Here is an 18,872-nt window from a genome sequence, read left to right as displayed (position 1 = left end):
AACTTACGTATCATTTGTCCCTTATTACGAGTGTTTGGACATTCAGTGATTTTATCTGTTTTAATCTGTCTGTATCACATACATTGCTTTAGGATAATTAAATCGGATTGCAACATGAAAAGGGAACCGTTCATAAACTGGTCCAGGGTAGGGGTCCGCTGTCAACCTCCATCCCTGCTAGTGATGGGAAGTCCGAGTCATTTATGCGAATTGGTTCTTTAGAACAGTTCGTTTAAAAATGATTAATTTAATCTTTAATGCCACGACGTGGCCTTTGACATCTCTGCGTGGCATTTTACCTGCGTTTCAGCAATGCGTTTTTATTGTTTTTTCAGTAAGGCTGTTCACTGTAATTGAATGTGAGCGTTTATTAAAACCATCGTTTATTCTGCACCATATTTCAGCTCAGTCCTCGATGAATTCGTAACCGTATACTACTAGCATACTACTGTTACAATGTTTGCCATAGAAGCACATGGTAAAAGTAGAAAGAATACCGTGCTAGTGTGCTATATTCACGGTTCATTGAGTTCATCGGAGTCTGTTTAGTGTTCACTGAGTCGAGAACTGCTCGGGCTGAGAGTTATGTTCGTAACCGAGTCGTTTGGGATTTGTTGAAACGATTCGTTGAAAAGATTCGACTCATTTGAACAATTCGTCTACATCCCTTCTTACATGCGGAGATTGCGGACCCCTTTGGAGAGGTCATGACTCTGATCGCAAATGTATCAGATCGGTAAGGAGCCAGCATGAATCAATCCATCTCACTACATATTTTCGTTGTAAGCGCTTTCGTGAAAAAAGGTAGACATGCTTGGTGAATGTTTATTGTGAATTTTACGTTGTCACAGTTTTACTTTTAAGATGTTCAATCTCGCTATTCTTAGTGTTCAGGTGATGCAAGAGCTCGTCTGTCTGCAGCCAGCAGTTTTTGGTCTTACTTTATTTTGCGTCACATAAAAGACAGCCACATAACAGCAAAAATTGTTGCATCAGAAAGGCGTTTCTACTGAAAATAATCGCTGTGGTTGAAGAGCATGGCTTTGTGTGAGTTTTTCAAACCCACGTGGTCTGTCATTGTGGCTTGTGACTTTCTCCAGTCGGCACCCTGAACTTTGTTACTAAATGAAACTTGAGATTCTGCTCCATGCTGTCTGCTTATGTAACTTTACGCAGTTATGTACAACGATTTAGTTATACTTCAAACGTACTGTAACTAAATCAACAACAAATTCTTAGTGTTAAATACCTACCTTCTTTGTTTTGTTCAGTTTTATGGTTTACTTTCTAAAATACTAAGTAAACTTATCATGATGAACTCATTTTTTCTTCTCTCTGTCTCATCTTTTGCACAGATCTTTGATTTAGGACTTTTTGGAGCGCTTGGCACCTTTCATCATGGCACCACATCCTGTGGTTCAGGCAATAATAGACCTCTCTGCTGGTGCTATAGGTAACTTCACCTTACTTCAGGGTCATTCTGGGGCACAATCGGGTACATATTCCTGGGCCTTATGATGATAGAGTGGGGATTCACTTTATTTCGCACCATCTGCATTGTAAATCCTTTCTTTTGTCAGCTCTTATCTGACCTTTGAGCGGTGTGTTTTTGCTTACCCCTGTGGTTTCACAGTCGGGACCCATTGTCTCAGCAGTCCCTACACCACACACACACACACACACACACACACACACTGACTTGTTCTGTCTGGCTTAGATCATGCTGATAGATGGGCGAGGATGTTTGTAGTGTGTGATACTGTTTGTGGATTTTTGTTGTAGATCATTGCTTTATAACCCTTAAACAAATTTGTACTGCAACTTTATTTTATTTTCTGTCATTTCAAACCATGCCAATTAAAGTTTGAAAATCAAGTAAGAGCAATACACAGACAAATTTATGTATATAATGATGATTGAAGGCTAACGATGTCATTCCTACAGTCAATTTGTTTTAACAATAAAAAAAGGTAATCTCTCTTTCTGTTCTCCCGCTTCTCTTTCCTCTTTAGGGGGCACAGCTTGTGTATTTAGCGGTCAACCTTTGGACACGGCTAAGGTGAAAATGCAGACATTCCCCACTTTGTACAGAGGCTTTGTGCACTGCTTTGTGTCTACATACAGACAGGTGGGCCTTCGAGGGCTGTATCAAGGTACCACACCGGCCCTCATGGCCAACATCGCGGAGAACTCTGTGCTCTTCATGTGCTACGGCTTTTGCCAAGAGGTGGTTCGCTTCATCTCTGGTCAGGAGAAAGGGGCTGCGCTCAGGCAAGTTCTATCTGTATTATGAACAGTACATTTACATTTATGCATTTTGGTAGATGGTTTTATCCAAAGCGACTTGCATTGCGTTAAAGGGTTAGTTCACCCAAAAATGAAAATTAGTCTGTGTTTTACTCGCCCTCGAGGCATCCTAGGTGTATATGACTTTCTTCTTTCAGACGAATCCAATCAGAGTTATGTTAAAAATTGTCCCGGCACTTCTAAGCTCTGTCATTGCAGTGGTGTTTCTGTTCAACAGTCCAAAACACGTTAAATAAAGCGTGCGCATCCGTAATAAAAGGTGTCTCACACGGCTCCGGGGCATGAATAAAGGCCTCCTGTAGCGAATCCATGCGTTTTTTAAAGAAAAATATCCATATTTCAAATGTAATAAACACTTTTCTCTCACTTCTGCTGACTGTCGTATGTGGAAACGTTCCGGCGGATGACGTAGGACGTATGTGTCACGCGCGCCTCTGAGATATGCTAGTCTCACAAGTTTGTTTAAGAAAGCAAAGTTTATTTACTTTAGCAAAGGGAAACCAGTCTCCTCTTGGCTTATATTAGGCGGAAGTGATAGAAAAGTGTTTATTACGTTTGAAATATGGATACTTATCTTACAAAAACGCATGGATTCGCTACAGGAGGCCTTCATTCACCCCCCGGAGCCATGTGAGGCACGTTTTATTACGGATGCGCGCACTTTATTTAACGTGTTTTGGACTGTTGAACAGAAACACCTCTGCAATGATAGAGCTTAGACGAGCCAGGACAATTTTTAATATATCTCCGATTGGATTAGTCTGAAAGAAGAAAGTCGCATACACCTAGGATGCCTCGAGGGTGAGTAAAACACAGGCTAATTTTCATTTTTGCGTGAACTAACCCTTTAAAGTTATACAATTTATCCGTTCACACATTCCCTGAAAATCAAAGCCATGACCTTGGAGTTGCTAGTGCCGTGCTCTACTGTTTGAATAGTATCTAATAATTAGTTGCTAAAAAGTTTCAATTATTTATTGGAAGCTCTAAAATAAATGCATGATGGAAGGGTTTTGCTTCTAAAGTAGTCTTATTTATTTATTTATTTATTAAATTGAAAAGTTATGCAGAAGAGGTAGATTCGTTTTTTTTTTTTATATATAATTCATTCTCTGCAGATAAAGTTGTTCCATTGGGTTGTACATATTCAACATGAATTTTAAATGCCGTAAGATATTATTTTAAATATTAAATACTTTTTTTTTTTTAGATATTTTTGTCTAAATATTTTTGTCTTTTTCCCCCTAAAAATGTGTATATTGCGATGCAACACAACACTGTTAAAAAGTTTGGCGGTCAATAAGATTTGTTTTTAGTGTTTTAAAAATAATTTTCTGATCAGATCACAGAGGCTGCATTTATTTGATTAACCCCTTAACTGTCACCGTCCCAGTAGTAAAGTCCCTGTGGGACGCTTGGCGCTCTTTTTTTGTTGTTGTCCTTTTTCTCTATCAAATCTTTTAGTAATCATAATAAATTATATATCATTTGAAAGCTTAGAAGCCCAAGATTCATCCTGTGAAAACCAATTTGAAATCAGACATTGCGTTACCATGGAAATGGTACTTTAAAATCTTTTGGCGGTCTACTCCCCCTTAGTGGGCAGTGTCAAGTGTCATATAACAAAATGCATTACGGTCTTTTAGAATCAAACCTTTTTATAATCTTGACAAAAAACATATAATTGGAAAGGTCTGAGTCTCAGGATTCCATATTTGGTGGTTATTTTGAGATGGTAATATTGACAGAGAAATCTAGAGATTTGTGACAGAAAAATGCATTAAAAAAATTCAATGGAGTTTGGATGTTATATATAAAATAAAATTAGTATAGTGCATTTTATTTACAGTAAATTTAAACTTCTATAACTTTTTGATACTTAAATTTTTTGAAAAAATTCCACTTGCAATAATCCGCTAATTTTCTCCTTTAAAAAGAGACCAACTTTAGGTCTGCATTCCAAAGTGTTCATAAATTACAACAATTTAAATTTGGATAGTGCACTTTCATGCCTATTTTAAAAAATGGGGGGTGACAGTTAAGGGGTTAATATACTGGAAAAACAGAAATATTTCTATTTAAAATACCTGTTTTCTATTTGAATATATTTTAAAATGGGATTTATTCCTGTAATGGCAAAACTGAATTTTCAGAAACCGTTACCCCAGTTTTCAGTGTCACACGATCCTTCAAAAGTCATTCTAATATGCTGATTTGGTGCTCAAGAAACATTTCTATTATTATCAATGTTGAAAACAGTTGTGCTGCTTAATATTTTTGTGGAAACTTTGATGGAAATGTCTAATCTTTGCTGAATAGAAACTTCAAAAGAATGGCATTTTTTAATAGACATTATTTTGTAACCTTATAAATCTCTTTTTGATCACCTTTAATGTGTCTTTGCTGATTAATCTATATTAATCTGTATCCTTGTATTAGTTTCTTTAAAAAAAAAAAAAAAAATCTTACTGACCCTGAACTTTTGAATAGTAATGTGTATATACATATCATGATCACAATTTTAGTATTTTATTATTTTTTTTATATGAACTCTTCTTTCCCATGTGTGTGATTATGTCTGTTCAGTGACATGCAGAAAGCGTGCGCAGGCTCCGTGGCCTCTGTTTTCTCCTCTCTGGTCTTATGTCCCACTGAGCTGGTGAAGTGCCGACTGCAGGCCATGCATGAGATGGCCGCGTCCGGCAAGATCGCCCACAGTCAGAAGTAAAGATTGAGCCGTCCTTTCTGTGGATACTGTGCACGTTTTTATTTACTTTTATTTGCTAGTATTACTCCTGATATCATTTACCTCTTTTCTCGTTATGCATGTTTGTGTTTTTCAGCACAGTTTGGTCAGTGATGAAGTCCATTATGCATAATGATGGTCCTGCAGGGTTCTTCCAGGGTTTAACCACCACAATTGCCCGTGAGGTGCCTGGATATTTCTGTTTCTTTGGAGCATATGAGCTCTGTCGCTCTCTCTTTGCTGAGTACATGCACTGTGGCAAGGATGACATAGGTATGGAAACAGTTACAGTTTCTACATGTTATCTTTAAAATGATTAAACGGTATTGACAACATAATGACTAACAGCATACTTTGTTTCTCATTTATTGATCGGTCTGCTATTTTTTTTTCTGTTGTGTTATTATTGAAAAGGCGTACATGAATCAGTCATTAGGAGGACAAGGACAAACATTTAAAATCAGTCAGTAATCTATGAACTCTTTGTTTTAAATATAGCCGGTCGTTCAGTTTGCTCAGTTGATAGCGACAGAGACACATATCTTTAGAAGTCCCTTCTTTCAGGTAAAAAGTCAGGATTTTACCCATTAAAAGTTTGGGGTCAAAAAGATTTATTTAGAACTTTTATTCTGTGACGATGTATTAAATTGATCAAATGTGACAGTAAAGGCTTTTATCTTGTTACAGAAAAAGTATTTCAAATAAATGCTCTACTTTTTCTGTTCATCAGTTTTCATCAGCTTTGCCATCACTGGAATAAATTACATTTGAAAATATATTAAAATAGAAAACACTATAATAGTTACGAGTTTTTCATAATATTACCATTTACTCAATTTTTGATCTAATAAATGCAGCCTTGGTCAGCATAAGAGACTTTTTCAAAAAGTTTTCAAAAGCATTAAAAATCTTACCGCCCTCAGACTTATGAACGGTAATGTAGGTTCTGTATTTGTTTTAGTTTTTCTAGTAGTACTCCGGTTTCCTGTGTTTGCATTACTTTGCTCATGTTTGTAACGTGCTTGCTGTATATTCTCAGGTGTGCGACGTTCATGGTAATTAATGTCAGCTTTAATAGGTTGGTGTGTCTGTGTTTTGTAGGTGTAGCCCCTATTGTGTTCAGTGGAGGTCTTGGGGGAGCTTGTCTCTGGCTTGTGGTTTACCCCATGGACTGTGTTAAATCCAGAATACAGGTCATGTCGATGACAGGCAAGCAGTCAGGCTTCTTCAAGACTTTCATTCATATCTTCAGAACGGAAGGTATGAGAAAGATCTGTTTTTCTATGCCAAATTGTATTGTGTATAAAAATTGTAAATGAACATTACACGAAAGCCCTGTTTTTGTCTCATTTTCAGGTGTAAGGGCTTTATATTCCGGTCTGACTCCCACAATGATCCGTACGTTTCCAGCCAACGGTGCTCTGTTCTTAGGTTATGAAGCCAGCCGCAAAATCATGATGGAACAGTTTGACAGCTGACCCTATAACAGCACCCTTTTGTTCTCTGGTTGGATTTTTAGCATTTTTAAATGAATTAGCTCTAATTCACTATGGCCAGTCTACAGTATTTCATTCAACATGCCATGGTTTGCACACACTAACGCTAGGTTATACTTGTTTAGTTAATGCATCGGGTATTATGAACTATCGCTGAACAATAGTTCTTAAAGCATTTATTAATCTAGGTTAATGTATAAATATACTATTGTTAATTCATTTGTTCATAATACATTAATGTAAATGTATGCAACATAAAATGTTAATTTTAGTAGCATATGTAAACATTTACAGCATAATGTTAACAAATTGAACTTTACTGTAAAGTGTTACCAATATTTTTTTTTATGTTAGGGTGTATGTGGCTAAACCTTGGTCTGACGGTCTAAAAATGTATCCGTTGTGCTAGTAACATTAGTCCCATCACTCCTTCATGCCTACAATTGGAAACATGTACTCTATATACGTGCAATTTTCAGGCTATTCTTTGCCAGTTTCATAATTCGCAAAGTCCTGTTGAATGAACTATAACTATGCAATTAAGTTTTGAATGCTATTCTCTTGAATACTTATAGACTTGAATGATCTGACTGCCAACAAACCCTAGTTTTAGAAATACACTACATTTGTTTAATCAGCATAACTGTAAGCTTTGTATGTTTGTGTTTTGTTTTAGTATTTCAAGTGAGGGGGGAGAATGCCTTACTCATAATTTCACGTTTTTCTTCAACTTTTAAATACGGTGGGGTTCAAAAGCCTGAGACAACTTTGCTTCTAAGTTGAGCTCCACAGAGCATGCTGTGCTTCAGTTCTAACAAGGAAATCTGTGTTTATGTGATTAACCTCAAATTTGGTTACTGGATTGGTGACCTAGAAGTAGTGGAGAGTCATAAAAATGTCTTATGCACTCGACTTTTTTTAAATGTTTGAAAAGAACTAAACCTTTTAAAATTTAGATTGTCAATGTGACCCATTTATATGTGGATGTTTTTGTATGTGAGCATATGCTTGTCGTTCTGCCAAAGAACATTTACACTGCAGACAGACTCTACATACATATTTCAGATCTAGATTTAAAAATGATGTACTTGAAGTCAGCAGTACAGTATAGCAGTATTACATTTTGTGACATCACCGCATTTGAAATGTACTGACTGTAAATAATCTGCAGTTTGATTCTGATCTGAAAGAGTTCGGTTTGTATAGTTAAACACCACCTCTCTACCAAACTGAATAACTTTGTAAAACCAGGATTGCATTTTTTGAGCTATGTGATTTATTTTAGTGTTGTTCAAGAGATTTTAATTAACTTGATGCATAAGCATAGATTTCTGGGGAGAATTAAATTGTGTAAATGTGAATTAAAGTCTGATAAAACACACAAACCACACTGTAACAGTTTGGATTTTATTTATATTTTAGTATGTTTATTTCATTTCTAAACTATAAAAATACAGATAGATACAAAACAAGTGTTATGCCATTAATTAAAGCCATTTTCCTTTAAAATATTCTCACTGGAAGTCATTATACATAAGCTTTTACTAGAAAAACAGTATTAAGCCAAAACATCAATAGGTGAAAACGAGATTTGAAGAAGTGCACGCAAACAAAGTACAAACAAACTCATAAAAATGTTCGGATAGCATCTTCCACTAGAGGGCGCTGGTTATATGAGATGCTAGTTATGAGAATATGATTTCTCTGGCGTCTGGAGCAGTCAGGGATTACAGCGGCTACAAAATAACAGTAGAAAGTGTAAGAGAAAAGCACGCTTTTTTTCATCACGTTTATATTTATTGGATAGGACAGTAGAGAACAGAAAGGAAATCATTAGGTGTTCTGTAATAATACTGTTTTTAAGTGTACAAATTCAATTGTATACTCGTATTGAATTGAATTAAAGATGAAAGTTTTGGCATTAACAGATGTGAAAATGAATATCCGAGTAAAGTATTAAAATTGCTGCAGATAAAATGCGTCTCTCTGGATAAATCTCGACATTAAGTGGTATGACATTTCTTAAATATTCACCTTTTTGTTGCGAAAATGACATCAGAAGACCTCACTCACTATTAACATTATTGTAAAACGAATCCAGTGTTTGTATTATTGCTAGGTAAATGGACCTTTTTCTTGGGAAATCGATATATATTTCTTGCGTACCCATTTGTTCAAATGGCAAAAGAGAAACTCCACGACTTTATAAAACGACGAGACTGATAACGGCAGTCAGCAGAGAAAACGATATCAAATTTAAAGCAACACTCTCAGCAGCCTTAACTAGGCTAGTTTTTTTGGTAATTTAATGCAAAGGAAATATAATACAAAGTAAAGTTTTATAAATGCAGCCTACATACATTTTTTTCGAATTAAGATATTTAAAAAAATGACAGTCTGTGAAAAGGGTCCATTGTTAGATTGTTTTGAACATGTTTTGTACTAATTTTAAATTATGATTTTTTCACACTGATGTATCAGAACTAGATTGTGCCACCACTCCTTTTGCATTCCTCATTATCCACTCTTGTTTCTCAACTGTCTCTCACCCCTTTCTCTTTGCAGGTTCCACAGAGGCAGCCGAAGAGGCCGTTGATCATCTGTATGGCACAGAGAATGAGCTGCAGAGCGCTGGTCACCAGCAGTGTTGAGAACAGACCCACATTAAACTCCACCACATTCTTTGGCTCAATGCAGGTTCCCCACGTGCTACGGTCCTTAAGGTAACTCTCTTCTCTGAGAGATACAGACAAAACACATTTAAACATATCTAAACAGTAAGGATTGTCATTACGTGCTCTAAAGTGCTGAGGTGTATCTCTTACCTGTCTTTGAAGGGAGTTCCCCAAATAATAAGGAAATGTTTACAGTATGGCCCATTGATTAGACCCATCAGTGCCACTATGAAACTGTAAAGGGCACCAGCTACACCCACTGCTGCAAATAAAATGGACAGGAACATCTAAAAAAGAAAATGCATCATCAGAATGATTTGTGACCCTGGACCACAAAACCAGTCATAAGGGTCAATTTTTTTAAATTGAGGTTTATACATCATCTGAAGGCTGGATAAATAAGCTTTCCATTGATGTATAGTTTGTTAGGATAGGACAATATTTGGGCGAGATACAACTATTTGAAAATCTGGAATCTGAGGGTGCAAAAAAATCAAAATAATGAGAAAATTATTAATTAAAGTTCTTAGCAGTGCATATTACTAATCAAAAATTAAGTTCTGATATATTTACGGTAGGAAATTTACAAAATATTTTCATGGAACATGATCTTTACTTAATATCCTAATGATTTTTGGCATAAAAGAAAAATCGATAATTTTGACCCATACAATGTTCTTTGGCTATTGCTAAAAATATACCCAAGCGGCTTAAGACTGGTTTTGTGCTCCAGGGTCACATTTAATTTAAGCACATAATATACAAGAAATTAATTCAATCATGCAATTACTGTGAATTGTTGTGTCTAAATTTCCCCACATGTTCATATTGAAGACATCTTATGAACAATTTCCTAATCGCACAACAACATGGCCGAAAAATGAACTTCTACAAATCTGTCACTGCTCAGTTGAGGTTCTGCAAATATTTGCGATGAGGGTACATTTTTCAAGCCACATGTCAGACTCATGAGTCACATCTTTATAGATTTTCTCAAAACAGAGGAACGCCTGTGTATTTTCAGACAGGTCTGTTCTTCACGCTTACAGGCACATGTTCTTCACATCATGTGTATTCGGTTACATTCTAAATACATTTATTTGTCTTAGTTTGCTAAGAGAAGATTCAGTCCACAACTTTAACACACGTTCTTCCTTAACTTAGCATGCAGCACCATCACAAAACATTGATCTCACAACAGATGTCGGTAACGTGATTTACTTGTACATATCAAGCTATTTAAAGGTGACAAATGCATCACTTTTTTTTCCTGGGCTTGTAAAGAGGCAGTGGACAGTCGTCTTCATAACTGAATTTCTAAAGGATTATAGATATTTATAAACTTCAGACTAAAAATAAAGTGTCTGTTGGTGTCAGGGTTGGAGCAAACTCACCCCACAGCGATTAGCACAGCAACCCTGCTTTCCAGTCAGGTGAATGTGCAATGCTGGAATCAGCACCTGGAGGAGAGAGAGGACCATTCTTTTAGATTATCATCACTTTGACAGAGTTTGGATTGACTTTAACACACAATAAATGTATTCTGTACATTTTTGTTTCAAGGTCACTCTGTGGATTCACTTTGATTCCCATTTGGTGTGACACTACTGTAATACCTCTCTAGTATAATCACTCTTTGGCTCATAAAGATAGGTGTTGCCCATGAAACATCAGTATTTTTTTTTTAATCTCATGATTTCTCATAAAACAAGGCAAACATCTTTTTGTACATTCCTTTCCCAAATCAAATGAAGACTTGGCCTATTCTTACAAAGGCAGCTTATTCGTAGAAACATGTGACTGACAAGCCCCAAACTAAACTTAGAATCATATCTAGACAATAGAAATTGTCATACGGTGCATAAATAGAATTAGAATTTTATATAGTTCAACATTACTTAGTTTACAATTCAATAAAATCAGACTTACCAGAATCCCCCCTCCAACTAGTCCTCCCATGTATTTGACCTCCTCAGTAATTTGTTGATTCCGTGCATACTTTACATCCCAGCCAGGAAAAAACAGCATAATATTACATATTATGGAGATGACCGCCAGCGGGTACAGACTTGTCCCGACGCAAAGCGCACATTTTCCCGTACACATGCTGCAAGGTGAGTGTTAATCCTGAAGTCAGAGAACAGCTGTAATTTCTACACTATTTAATGTAAAAAGCTCCAAGATGAAAAGAGCTTGACAAAAAGTTTGCTTATGGTCTCTGAGTCGCACACACACCCTGAAGTTGTCTGTCTGCCAGAGTGCAGAGGTTTTTATAAGCACAGCTAGTCATTTATTATTGAGTTAAGATAAGTCCAGCCCATGGAATCCAGTTTAGGTAACCACACCCTGTCCAGAGAATCTCTATCCAAATCATACAATATAAAATTATATTGTTTTATTTACTCTTGTTTCTTAGCTGCTTGTAGATGTACAGTGTTAACCTTTTTACCTGTTTGTACATATAAACCTTTTAATCCAGAACCCTCTGGAATTCACACAGGCCAGTTTTATAAACAAAACAACTTTTACAATAACCATCATCAAACATTAAAAACTACAGCTTATAACCCATATTTACACATTTATGTTTATACATATTTAATTTCATTTTTGTTGGGATCTGTAAACACCACTCTGTTTGTCGTAGCACTTGTTACAGTACATTTTTAACCATTCAGTGCAGCCCGAGTCAGACCTGACACGAAATAAATGACAAACTGTGGAGAAGTGTGTGTGTGGGATGGGTGTTGTATTCACTAAATTATGTTTGCACAGGGTGCTATAAATCAAATGCGCCGTGGGACTTTGGACTGTCTCTGTAGTGAGAGAAAAACATCATGACGGTGACACTGTAAAGCAAATAGCGTTATCTAAAAAACTGTGCCGTTTCCTTTCTCAGTATAAAAGAGGAATTATTAAACGACAGTTGCTGTCCAGTCTATTTGTCTATTAACATATACTGATTCTGCTGTAGTAAACCTGAAATTTCCCACGTTATAATATTTTCATTAAAGGAGTTATAATAAATGTTTGTTTGTCACACAGTACGAGTTAGTTTTTGATGTTCAGCAGAGTTTATGTTTGAGAAGAGGTGCAGTCATGGTTTATGGAAACACTGCAAGAACTTGTCTCCTTTAAAGGCTTTTCCTGTCTGCCTAACCCCTAATCCTAGTGTACTAAAACATGCCGACTGACACACCCTATCAGCCAAAACTTGGACAAAAACGTGTTTGTCAAATGAAATGGACCCAAACACAATTCACACAAATCAGATTAGCATGACGTCACATTATCCTAATGATGTTTCCTCTCAAACGTAACTTTGTGTTGTTGTCAGTTCAGAAAGTAAATTCAATTCTAAAAGCATACTTAGGCCTTCTTTCTAATTAAGCAAAATAGGCTTGTGTACATGCAAAAGTGTATCTTGTGTGAATGTAAGAAAGCATTAATGGTTAGTGTCTGTTATTTCTTCGAATTGTCTGAAAGCCTCTTTTTTTTTTAAGACATAAGCTTACTTCTCTTTGCTTCCTCATTTTCAATATATAAGCTGGATGTCACTATCGTTACATTTTGAAGCGTTCTTCCTGTGGTCGTGAAAAATGGTTCAATGACAGCATAGGTTGAACTACAGAGCAAAGTTTTTTTTGGAAAGGAACTTTATTGATGTTTAAATTCTGTCGCTCGATCTCCAGTTGATAATATGCATACACCCAAAAATAAATGTTGTATTTATAAATCTTGTCTTTACAACATTATAAAAGGTTCATATCATCAAGCCAAACATGCACATCTTAGAAACATGTGAAATCTACAGATGATGTACATTTACTGATAAATGAAAACAAACTGACATATGAGTTTAGAATGCTAGGTAAGATAATGCCTCACTGAGTGTATTACTTTTTGGGTAATGCCTAGAAACTTAATGCAGCTGTAATTATAGTACAGTGAAAAACTGAAAATGATGTAAAGGAGCCATCGAAGAGTAGAAGCCTTATGGGATAAACAGTCATCTATTTTTTTTTACAAAATAATTTTTTTTGTATAAAATACAATTGTTTTTTAAAGTATTATTCATTTTAAATATTATTTTAAATGCATATTATTTCATTATTTTATATTGTCTTTAAAATGCATCACATCAATTTAGTACCCTCAGATTGAATAAAATATGACACCAGAAGTACAGAATCACAGTCAAAGAAATCGTTCTGAAAGATAAACTATTTAAACTGTATTTAACTTAAAAAAAGATGGGACTTCACAATGGGAACGGTGACTATAAATTCTGATTGGATTATTTAATTTGTCCAGTTTATGTTCTACTACTTATTATTCTTTATGACGAATAATACAGATCTCTGAAAGATTTAAGATAATTCCATGCTTTATTATTTAACAATAATTTAAAAAGTGTTTAGTCAGGAAGTGCATGTGGTTTTTTATATCGTTTTATTTATTATATTTTATTTATTATATCGGCTGTATGAGCCTCGAGCGCCCCCTGTAGAAACACATTTTCCTCTATTTTATCCCTCCGCCCCCCAGTGCTGATGGCAAGGCGTTTGACAAACATTTGCGTAAATTTATGTAAATACAAAACGTCTAATTTGTGAAAACCGAAAAGTAATTCAGATCATTTACCTTAATTAAACCACTTCCAGGAAAATGGGGCTCTCATTTCGGTAGCGGTGAAAACATCATTAGGCAGCTGTTGCAGTGACTAACCAGAGACGACCCTCTAAACTTAAACATCATTGGTGAGGCTTGCTTTGTTGTCAAACTAGAGACATTTTTCTGGAAATTACAAAATAAGACATGTTTTGACAGGTCATTGGTTTAAAGTTCAGAAATGTTTTGCTTATACGTAAGAAAAAAGACGACCAAAAGTCTCGCATTTAATTTCGAATGACTAGTTTAACCCTGTAATTGGTTATTTATTGCTGTCAAGCAGTAAGTTTAATTGACATTATTTTCCGTGCTTCAGAATTGCGTAGGTACACGATAACACGAACAGGAATACAAAAACTATGGACACGTCTGATGAAGGGAGGATGTCTCGTTTGAAAGAATTTTTGCTAACTTTCTTCATGCCAGAAAGATGTTATGACCAGTTTTTCCTTTACTTCAACTTTATGCACGGTGAGAGACAGCGTTATCTTGAATAAACATATGCAAATATATTCAAACATACCCTGGTTTGTAAAAACATGTCCTCCAAAACAATTAAATTTTACAGTGGACAATACATTTAACATCAATTTAACACATTAAATTTACAGATGACTGGTTGTAATGATGTTTAATGTTAGCCACAGCTGACTATCATTCAGTATCCAGTGTGCTTGTAAACATTACAGAATATGTCTTTACTGTTTTTCCGTATTGGTCTCTAGTTCCCTGTCTGAAGATTGTCTTAAGTAAAACTATGGGAATATTGATTTTGGTGGGAATTGTTATTGGTAAGTAGTCTATTTTACATCATATTTCATGTCCTCCAAAGTTGAAGTTATTACTTTATGTTTTCTCTGCTTTATATCTTGTGCAACTGTGTTTCATAGTGTGTGTGTGTGTGTGAATCTCCTTCTTCCCACAGCTCCACTCCCTCAGATCTGGAAAGTTATGTTCAGCAGAGTTTATGTTTGAGAAGAGGTGCAGTCATGGTTTATGGAAACACTGCAAGAACTTGTCTCCTTTAAAGGCTTTTCCTGTCTGCCTAACCCCTAATCCTAGTGTACTAAAACATGCCGACTGACACACCCTATCAGCCAAAACTTGGACAAAAACGTGTTTGTCAAATGAAATGGACCCAAACACAATTCACACAAATCAGATTAGCATGACGTCACATTATCCTAATGATGTTTCCTCTCAAACGTAACTTTGTGTTGTTGTCAGTTCAGAAAGTAAATTCAATTCTAAAAGCATACTTAGGCCTTCTTTCTAATTAAGCAAAATAGGCTTGTGTACATGCAAAAGTGTATCTTGTGTGAATGTAAGAAAGCATTAATGGTTAGTGTCTGTTATTTCTTCGAATTGTCTGAAAGCCTCTTTTTTTTTTAAGACATAAGCTTACTTCTCTTTGCTTCCTCATTTTCAATATATAAGCTGGATGTCACTATCGTTACATTTTGAAGCGTTCTTCCTGTGGTCGTGAAAAATGGTTCAATGACAGCATAGGTTGAACTACAGAGCAAAGTTTTTTTTGGAAAGGAACTTTATTGATGTTTAAATTCTGTCGCTCGATCTCCAGTTGATAATATGCATACACCCAAAAATAAATGTTGTATTTATAAATCTTGTCTTTACAACATTATAAAAGGTTCATATCATCAAGCCAAACATGCACATCTTAGAAACATGTGAAATCTACAGATGATGTACATTTACTGATAAATGAAAACAAACTGACATATGAGTTTAGAATGCTAGGTAAGATAATGCCTCACTGAGTGTATTACTTTTTGGGTAATGCCTAGAAACTTAATGCAGCTGTAATTATAGTACAGTGAAAAACTGAAAATGATGTAAAGGAGCCATCGAAGAGTAGAAGCCTTATGGGATAAACAGTCATCTATTTTTTTTTACAAAATAATTTTTTTTGTATAAAATACAATTGTTTTTTAAAGTATTATTCATTTTAAATATTATTTTAAATGCATATTATTTCATTATTTTATATTGTCTTTAAAATGCATCACATCAATTTAGTACCCTCAGATTGAATAAAATATGACACCAGAAGTACAGAATCACAGTCAAAGAAATCGTTCTGAAAGATAAACTATTTAAACTGTATTTAACTTAAAAAAAGATGGGACTTCACAATGGGAACGGTGACTATAAATTCTGATTGGATTATTTAATTTGTCCAGTTTATGTTCTACTACTTATTATTCTTTATGACGAATAATACAGATCTCTGAAAGATTTAAGATAATTCCATGCTTTATTATTTAACAATAATTTAAAAAGTGTTTAGTCAGGAAGTGCATGTGGTTTTTTATATCGTTTTATTTATTATATTTTATTTATTATATCGGCTGTATGAGCCTCGAGCGCCCCCTGTAGAAACACATTTTCCTCTATTTTATCCCTCCGCCCCCCAGTGCTGATGGCAAGGCGTTTGACAAACATTTGCGTAAATTTATGTAAATACAAAACGTCTAATTTGTGAAAACCGAAAAGTAATTCAGATCATTTACCTTAATTAAACCACTTCCAGGAAAATGGGGCTCTCATTTCGGTAGCGGTGAAAACATCATTAGGCAGCTGTTGCAGTGACTAACCAGAGACGACCCTCTAAACTTAAACATCATTGGTGAGGCTTGCTTTGTTGTCAAACTAGAGACATTTTTCTGGAAATTACAAAATAAGACATGTTTTGACAGGTCATTGGTTTAAAGTTCAGAAATGTTTTGCTTATACGTAAGAAAAAAGACGACCAAAAGTCTCGCATTTAATTTCGAATGACTAGTTTAACCCTGTAATTGGTTATTTATTGCTGTCAAGCAGTAAGTTTAATTGACATTATTTTCCGTGCTTCAGAATTGCGTAGGTACACGATAACACGAACAGGAATACAAAAACTATGGACACGTCTGATGAAGGGAGGATGTCTCGTTTGAAAGAATTTTTGCTAACTTTCTTCATGCCAGAAAGATGTTATGACCAGTTTTTCCTTTACTTCAACTTTATGCACGGTGAGAGACAGCGTTATCTTGAATAAACATATGCAAATATATTCAAACATACCCTGGTTTGTAAAAACATGTCCTCCAAAACAATTAAATTTTACAGTGGACAATACATTTAACATCAATTTAACACATTAAATTTACAGATGACTGGTGTTTAATGTGTTTAATGTTAGCCACAGCTGACTATCATTCAGTATCCAGTGTGCTTGTAAACATTACAGTTACTGTTTTTACTGTTTTTCCGTATTGGTCTCTAGTTCCCTGTCTGAAGATTGTCTTAAGTAAAACTATGGGAATATTGATTTTGGTGGGAATTGTTATTGGTAAGTAGTCTATTTTACATCATATTTCATGTCCTCCAAAGTTGAAGTTATTACTTTATGTTTTCTCTGCTTTATATCTTGTGCAACTGTGTTTCATAGTGTGTGTGTGTGTGTGAATCTCCTTCTTCCCACAGCTCCACTCCCTCAGATCTGGAAAGTTCTTTGGTCTGGAAGTTCTAATGGACTGTGTATGGCCTCCATTTTTCTGGAAATGTTGGCCATCTCTACTCATGCAGCTTTCTGCTGCGCTCAAAAATTTCCCATTGGGTAAAACAGCGCTTGCTGTATATATATATATATTATATATATATATAATATTCTGTGTAGAGGAATATGTCATGAATTTGTGTGTGTGTGTGTGTGTGTGTGTGTGTCTGCAGTGCCTGGGGGGAATGTTTGTTTGCATTGATCCAGATTGCTGTCCTGGCTTTGCTTGTCCCGCACTACCAAGGGAAAACCATAAAAGGTTAGAAAAAGAAAAATGTGATTGTTTCGTAATGTAAATGTTCCTATTTGAATGTTTGTTTGGGATTTTTCATGCAGGTGTCAGTTTTCTTGCTCTATACTGTGGCTTTATGTTCCTCCTTGCCTCACCTTTGACTCCTGTGTCAGTGGTTTGGACCCTGCATGAGTGGAATGTGCTGCTGGTTATTGCTGGCAGGGTGAGACAGGTCTTTGTACCTCCAAATAAATATGTATAGAGAATGCGTGTCTGTACATTTTCTTTACAAAAACAAACAAAAAAGTACTTGTGTATTTTATGTTTAGTTTTTCCAGGCAAGAAGTAACTTCAGATGGGGACACACCGGACAGTTGTCTGCGCTCTCTGTTTTCCTGGTCTTTCTTGGCTCTCTGGGACGCATCTTCAGTTCACTGCAGGTGCACACACGTTTACTTCTCTATCTAAATGGGGACATTGCATAGACGTCCATTTTTTTTTTAAATATACAGCCAGTTATAAATACTGTAACCTAACCCTAACACACACACTAAAGGCTGATTTATACTTCTGCGTCGAACCTACGCCGTAGCCTACGCATAGACGCACACCCATACGCCGTAGCCTGACGTGCACCTCTCCAAAAATCTAACAGCACGTCAATTCTATGCAGACCGCAAGCGCTGTGATTGGTCTGCAAGAACCCCTCCCTCCATATGTACTAGAGTTTTGTGTGTGTTTATGTGCACTTTAATATATTTTAATGTTACACCTTCTTATATAAAACAAAGCAAAGAACAAGTGTCTTATCATTTATTATACTACATAGCATTATTCATCAGTAGTTGTCCGCAACAAACAATGTTGATCTGCCGTGGTACAAGTCCTTGTGCAGATGCCATAATCTCCTGTTCCGTTGTTGTCTCCTTTTTGTAGTTTTAAATAATGATTTGATATTTATTTGCCGCCATCATGGCTATAATGCTTCTCCGACGAGCTGCTTCTTCTTCGGCTTTTGCCGTGGTACTACTGCGGGTTACACCAGCAACATGCAGACTAGCGGTTTGCATGTGTACTGCACATTGACGCGGACAACGACGCAGAAGTATAAATGAAAACTGACGCATAGCCTACGGCGTAAAGGCTACGGCGTAGGTCCGACGCAGAAGTATAAATCAGCCTTAAG

General features: G+C 35.8%; 3 protein-coding genes and 1 long non-coding RNA gene across 10 annotated transcripts in view; 3 read left to right on the top strand and 1 right to left on the bottom strand.

Annotated features, from left to right (window-relative positions):
• Window positions 1-470: 470 nt before the first annotated feature.
• On the top strand, window positions 471-6,759 carry slc25a15b (solute carrier family 25 member 15b). 5 transcript variants are annotated; one of them, XM_016558175.1, is made up of 8 exons: window positions 748-804; window positions 888-1,047; window positions 1,356-1,453; window positions 2,013-2,271; window positions 4,894-5,031; window positions 5,151-5,326; window positions 6,155-6,313; window positions 6,410-6,759. In XM_016558175.1, exons 3-8 carry the CDS (start codon window positions 1,399-1,401, stop codon window positions 6,529-6,531), a joined length of 909 nt encoding a protein of 302 aa, XP_016413661.1. In that variant the 5' UTR covers window positions 748-804; window positions 888-1,047; window positions 1,356-1,398; the 3' UTR covers window positions 6,532-6,759. The 5 variants fall into 5 exon arrangements, with proteins under 5 accessions (XP_016413660.1, XP_016413658.1, XP_016413659.1 ...); XM_016558174.1 differs by lacking the exons at window positions 748-804; window positions 888-1,047 and adding an exon at window positions 471-719 and having other exon boundaries at window positions 1,355-1,453; XM_016558172.1 differs by lacking the exons at window positions 748-804; window positions 888-1,047 and adding an exon at window positions 471-736.
• A 1,239-nt stretch (window positions 6,760-7,998) lies between these two features.
• Window positions 7,999-11,493, bottom strand: LOC107744498 (transmembrane 4 L6 family member 4-like). Its single transcript, XM_016558171.1, has 5 exons — window positions 11,154-11,493; window positions 10,619-10,684; window positions 9,375-9,511; window positions 9,099-9,285; window positions 7,999-8,285 (listed from the first exon to the last, which is right to left on the bottom strand). Exons 1-5 carry the CDS (start codon window positions 11,328-11,330, stop codon window positions 8,277-8,279), a joined length of 576 nt encoding a protein of 191 aa, XP_016413657.1. The 5' UTR covers window positions 11,331-11,493; the 3' UTR covers window positions 7,999-8,276.
• Window positions 11,494-13,668: 2,175 nt separating this feature from the next.
• On the top strand, window positions 13,669-14,843 carry LOC107744497 (uncharacterized). Its single transcript, XR_001640482.1, has 4 exons — window positions 13,669-13,984; window positions 14,212-14,366; window positions 14,621-14,686; window positions 14,821-14,843. It is a non-coding gene; the product is annotated as an uncharacterized LOC107744497 (long non-coding RNA).
• Window positions 14,844-16,236: 1,393 nt separating this feature from the next.
• Window positions 16,237-18,872, top strand: part of LOC107744454 (mannose-P-dolichol utilization defect 1 protein-like) — a 4,815-nt gene continuing 2,179 nt past the window's right edge. For 2 of the 3 annotated variants that reach the window (XM_016558113.1, XM_016558115.1), the window contains exons 1-7: window positions 16,237-16,545; window positions 16,773-16,927; window positions 17,182-17,247; window positions 17,382-17,514; window positions 17,628-17,713; window positions 17,791-17,909; window positions 18,016-18,126. In XM_016558113.1, coding sequence (XP_016413599.1) covers window positions 16,816-16,927; window positions 17,182-17,247; window positions 17,382-17,514; window positions 17,628-17,713; window positions 17,791-17,909; window positions 18,016-18,126 — 627 coding nt within the window. In that variant the 5' untranslated portion in view covers window positions 16,237-16,545; window positions 16,773-16,815. Of the gene's footprint in view, window positions 16,546-16,583; window positions 16,928-17,181; window positions 17,248-17,381; window positions 17,515-17,627; window positions 17,714-17,790; window positions 17,910-18,015; window positions 18,127-18,872 lie in introns of those variants that run through there. The other variant, XM_016558114.1, reaches the window with a different exon arrangement.

The sequence above is a fragment of the Sinocyclocheilus rhinocerous genome, unplaced genomic scaffold, assembly GCF_001515625.1.
Source record: "Sinocyclocheilus rhinocerous isolate Xijiao unplaced genomic scaffold, SAMN03320098_v1.1 scaffold196, whole genome shotgun sequence".
NCBI classification, from domain to species: domain Eukaryota; kingdom Metazoa; phylum Chordata; class Actinopteri; order Cypriniformes; family Cyprinidae; genus Sinocyclocheilus; species Sinocyclocheilus rhinocerous.
The sequence above is the reverse complement of the archived record's forward strand: the minus strand, read 5'-3'. Positions and strand labels throughout refer to the sequence as shown.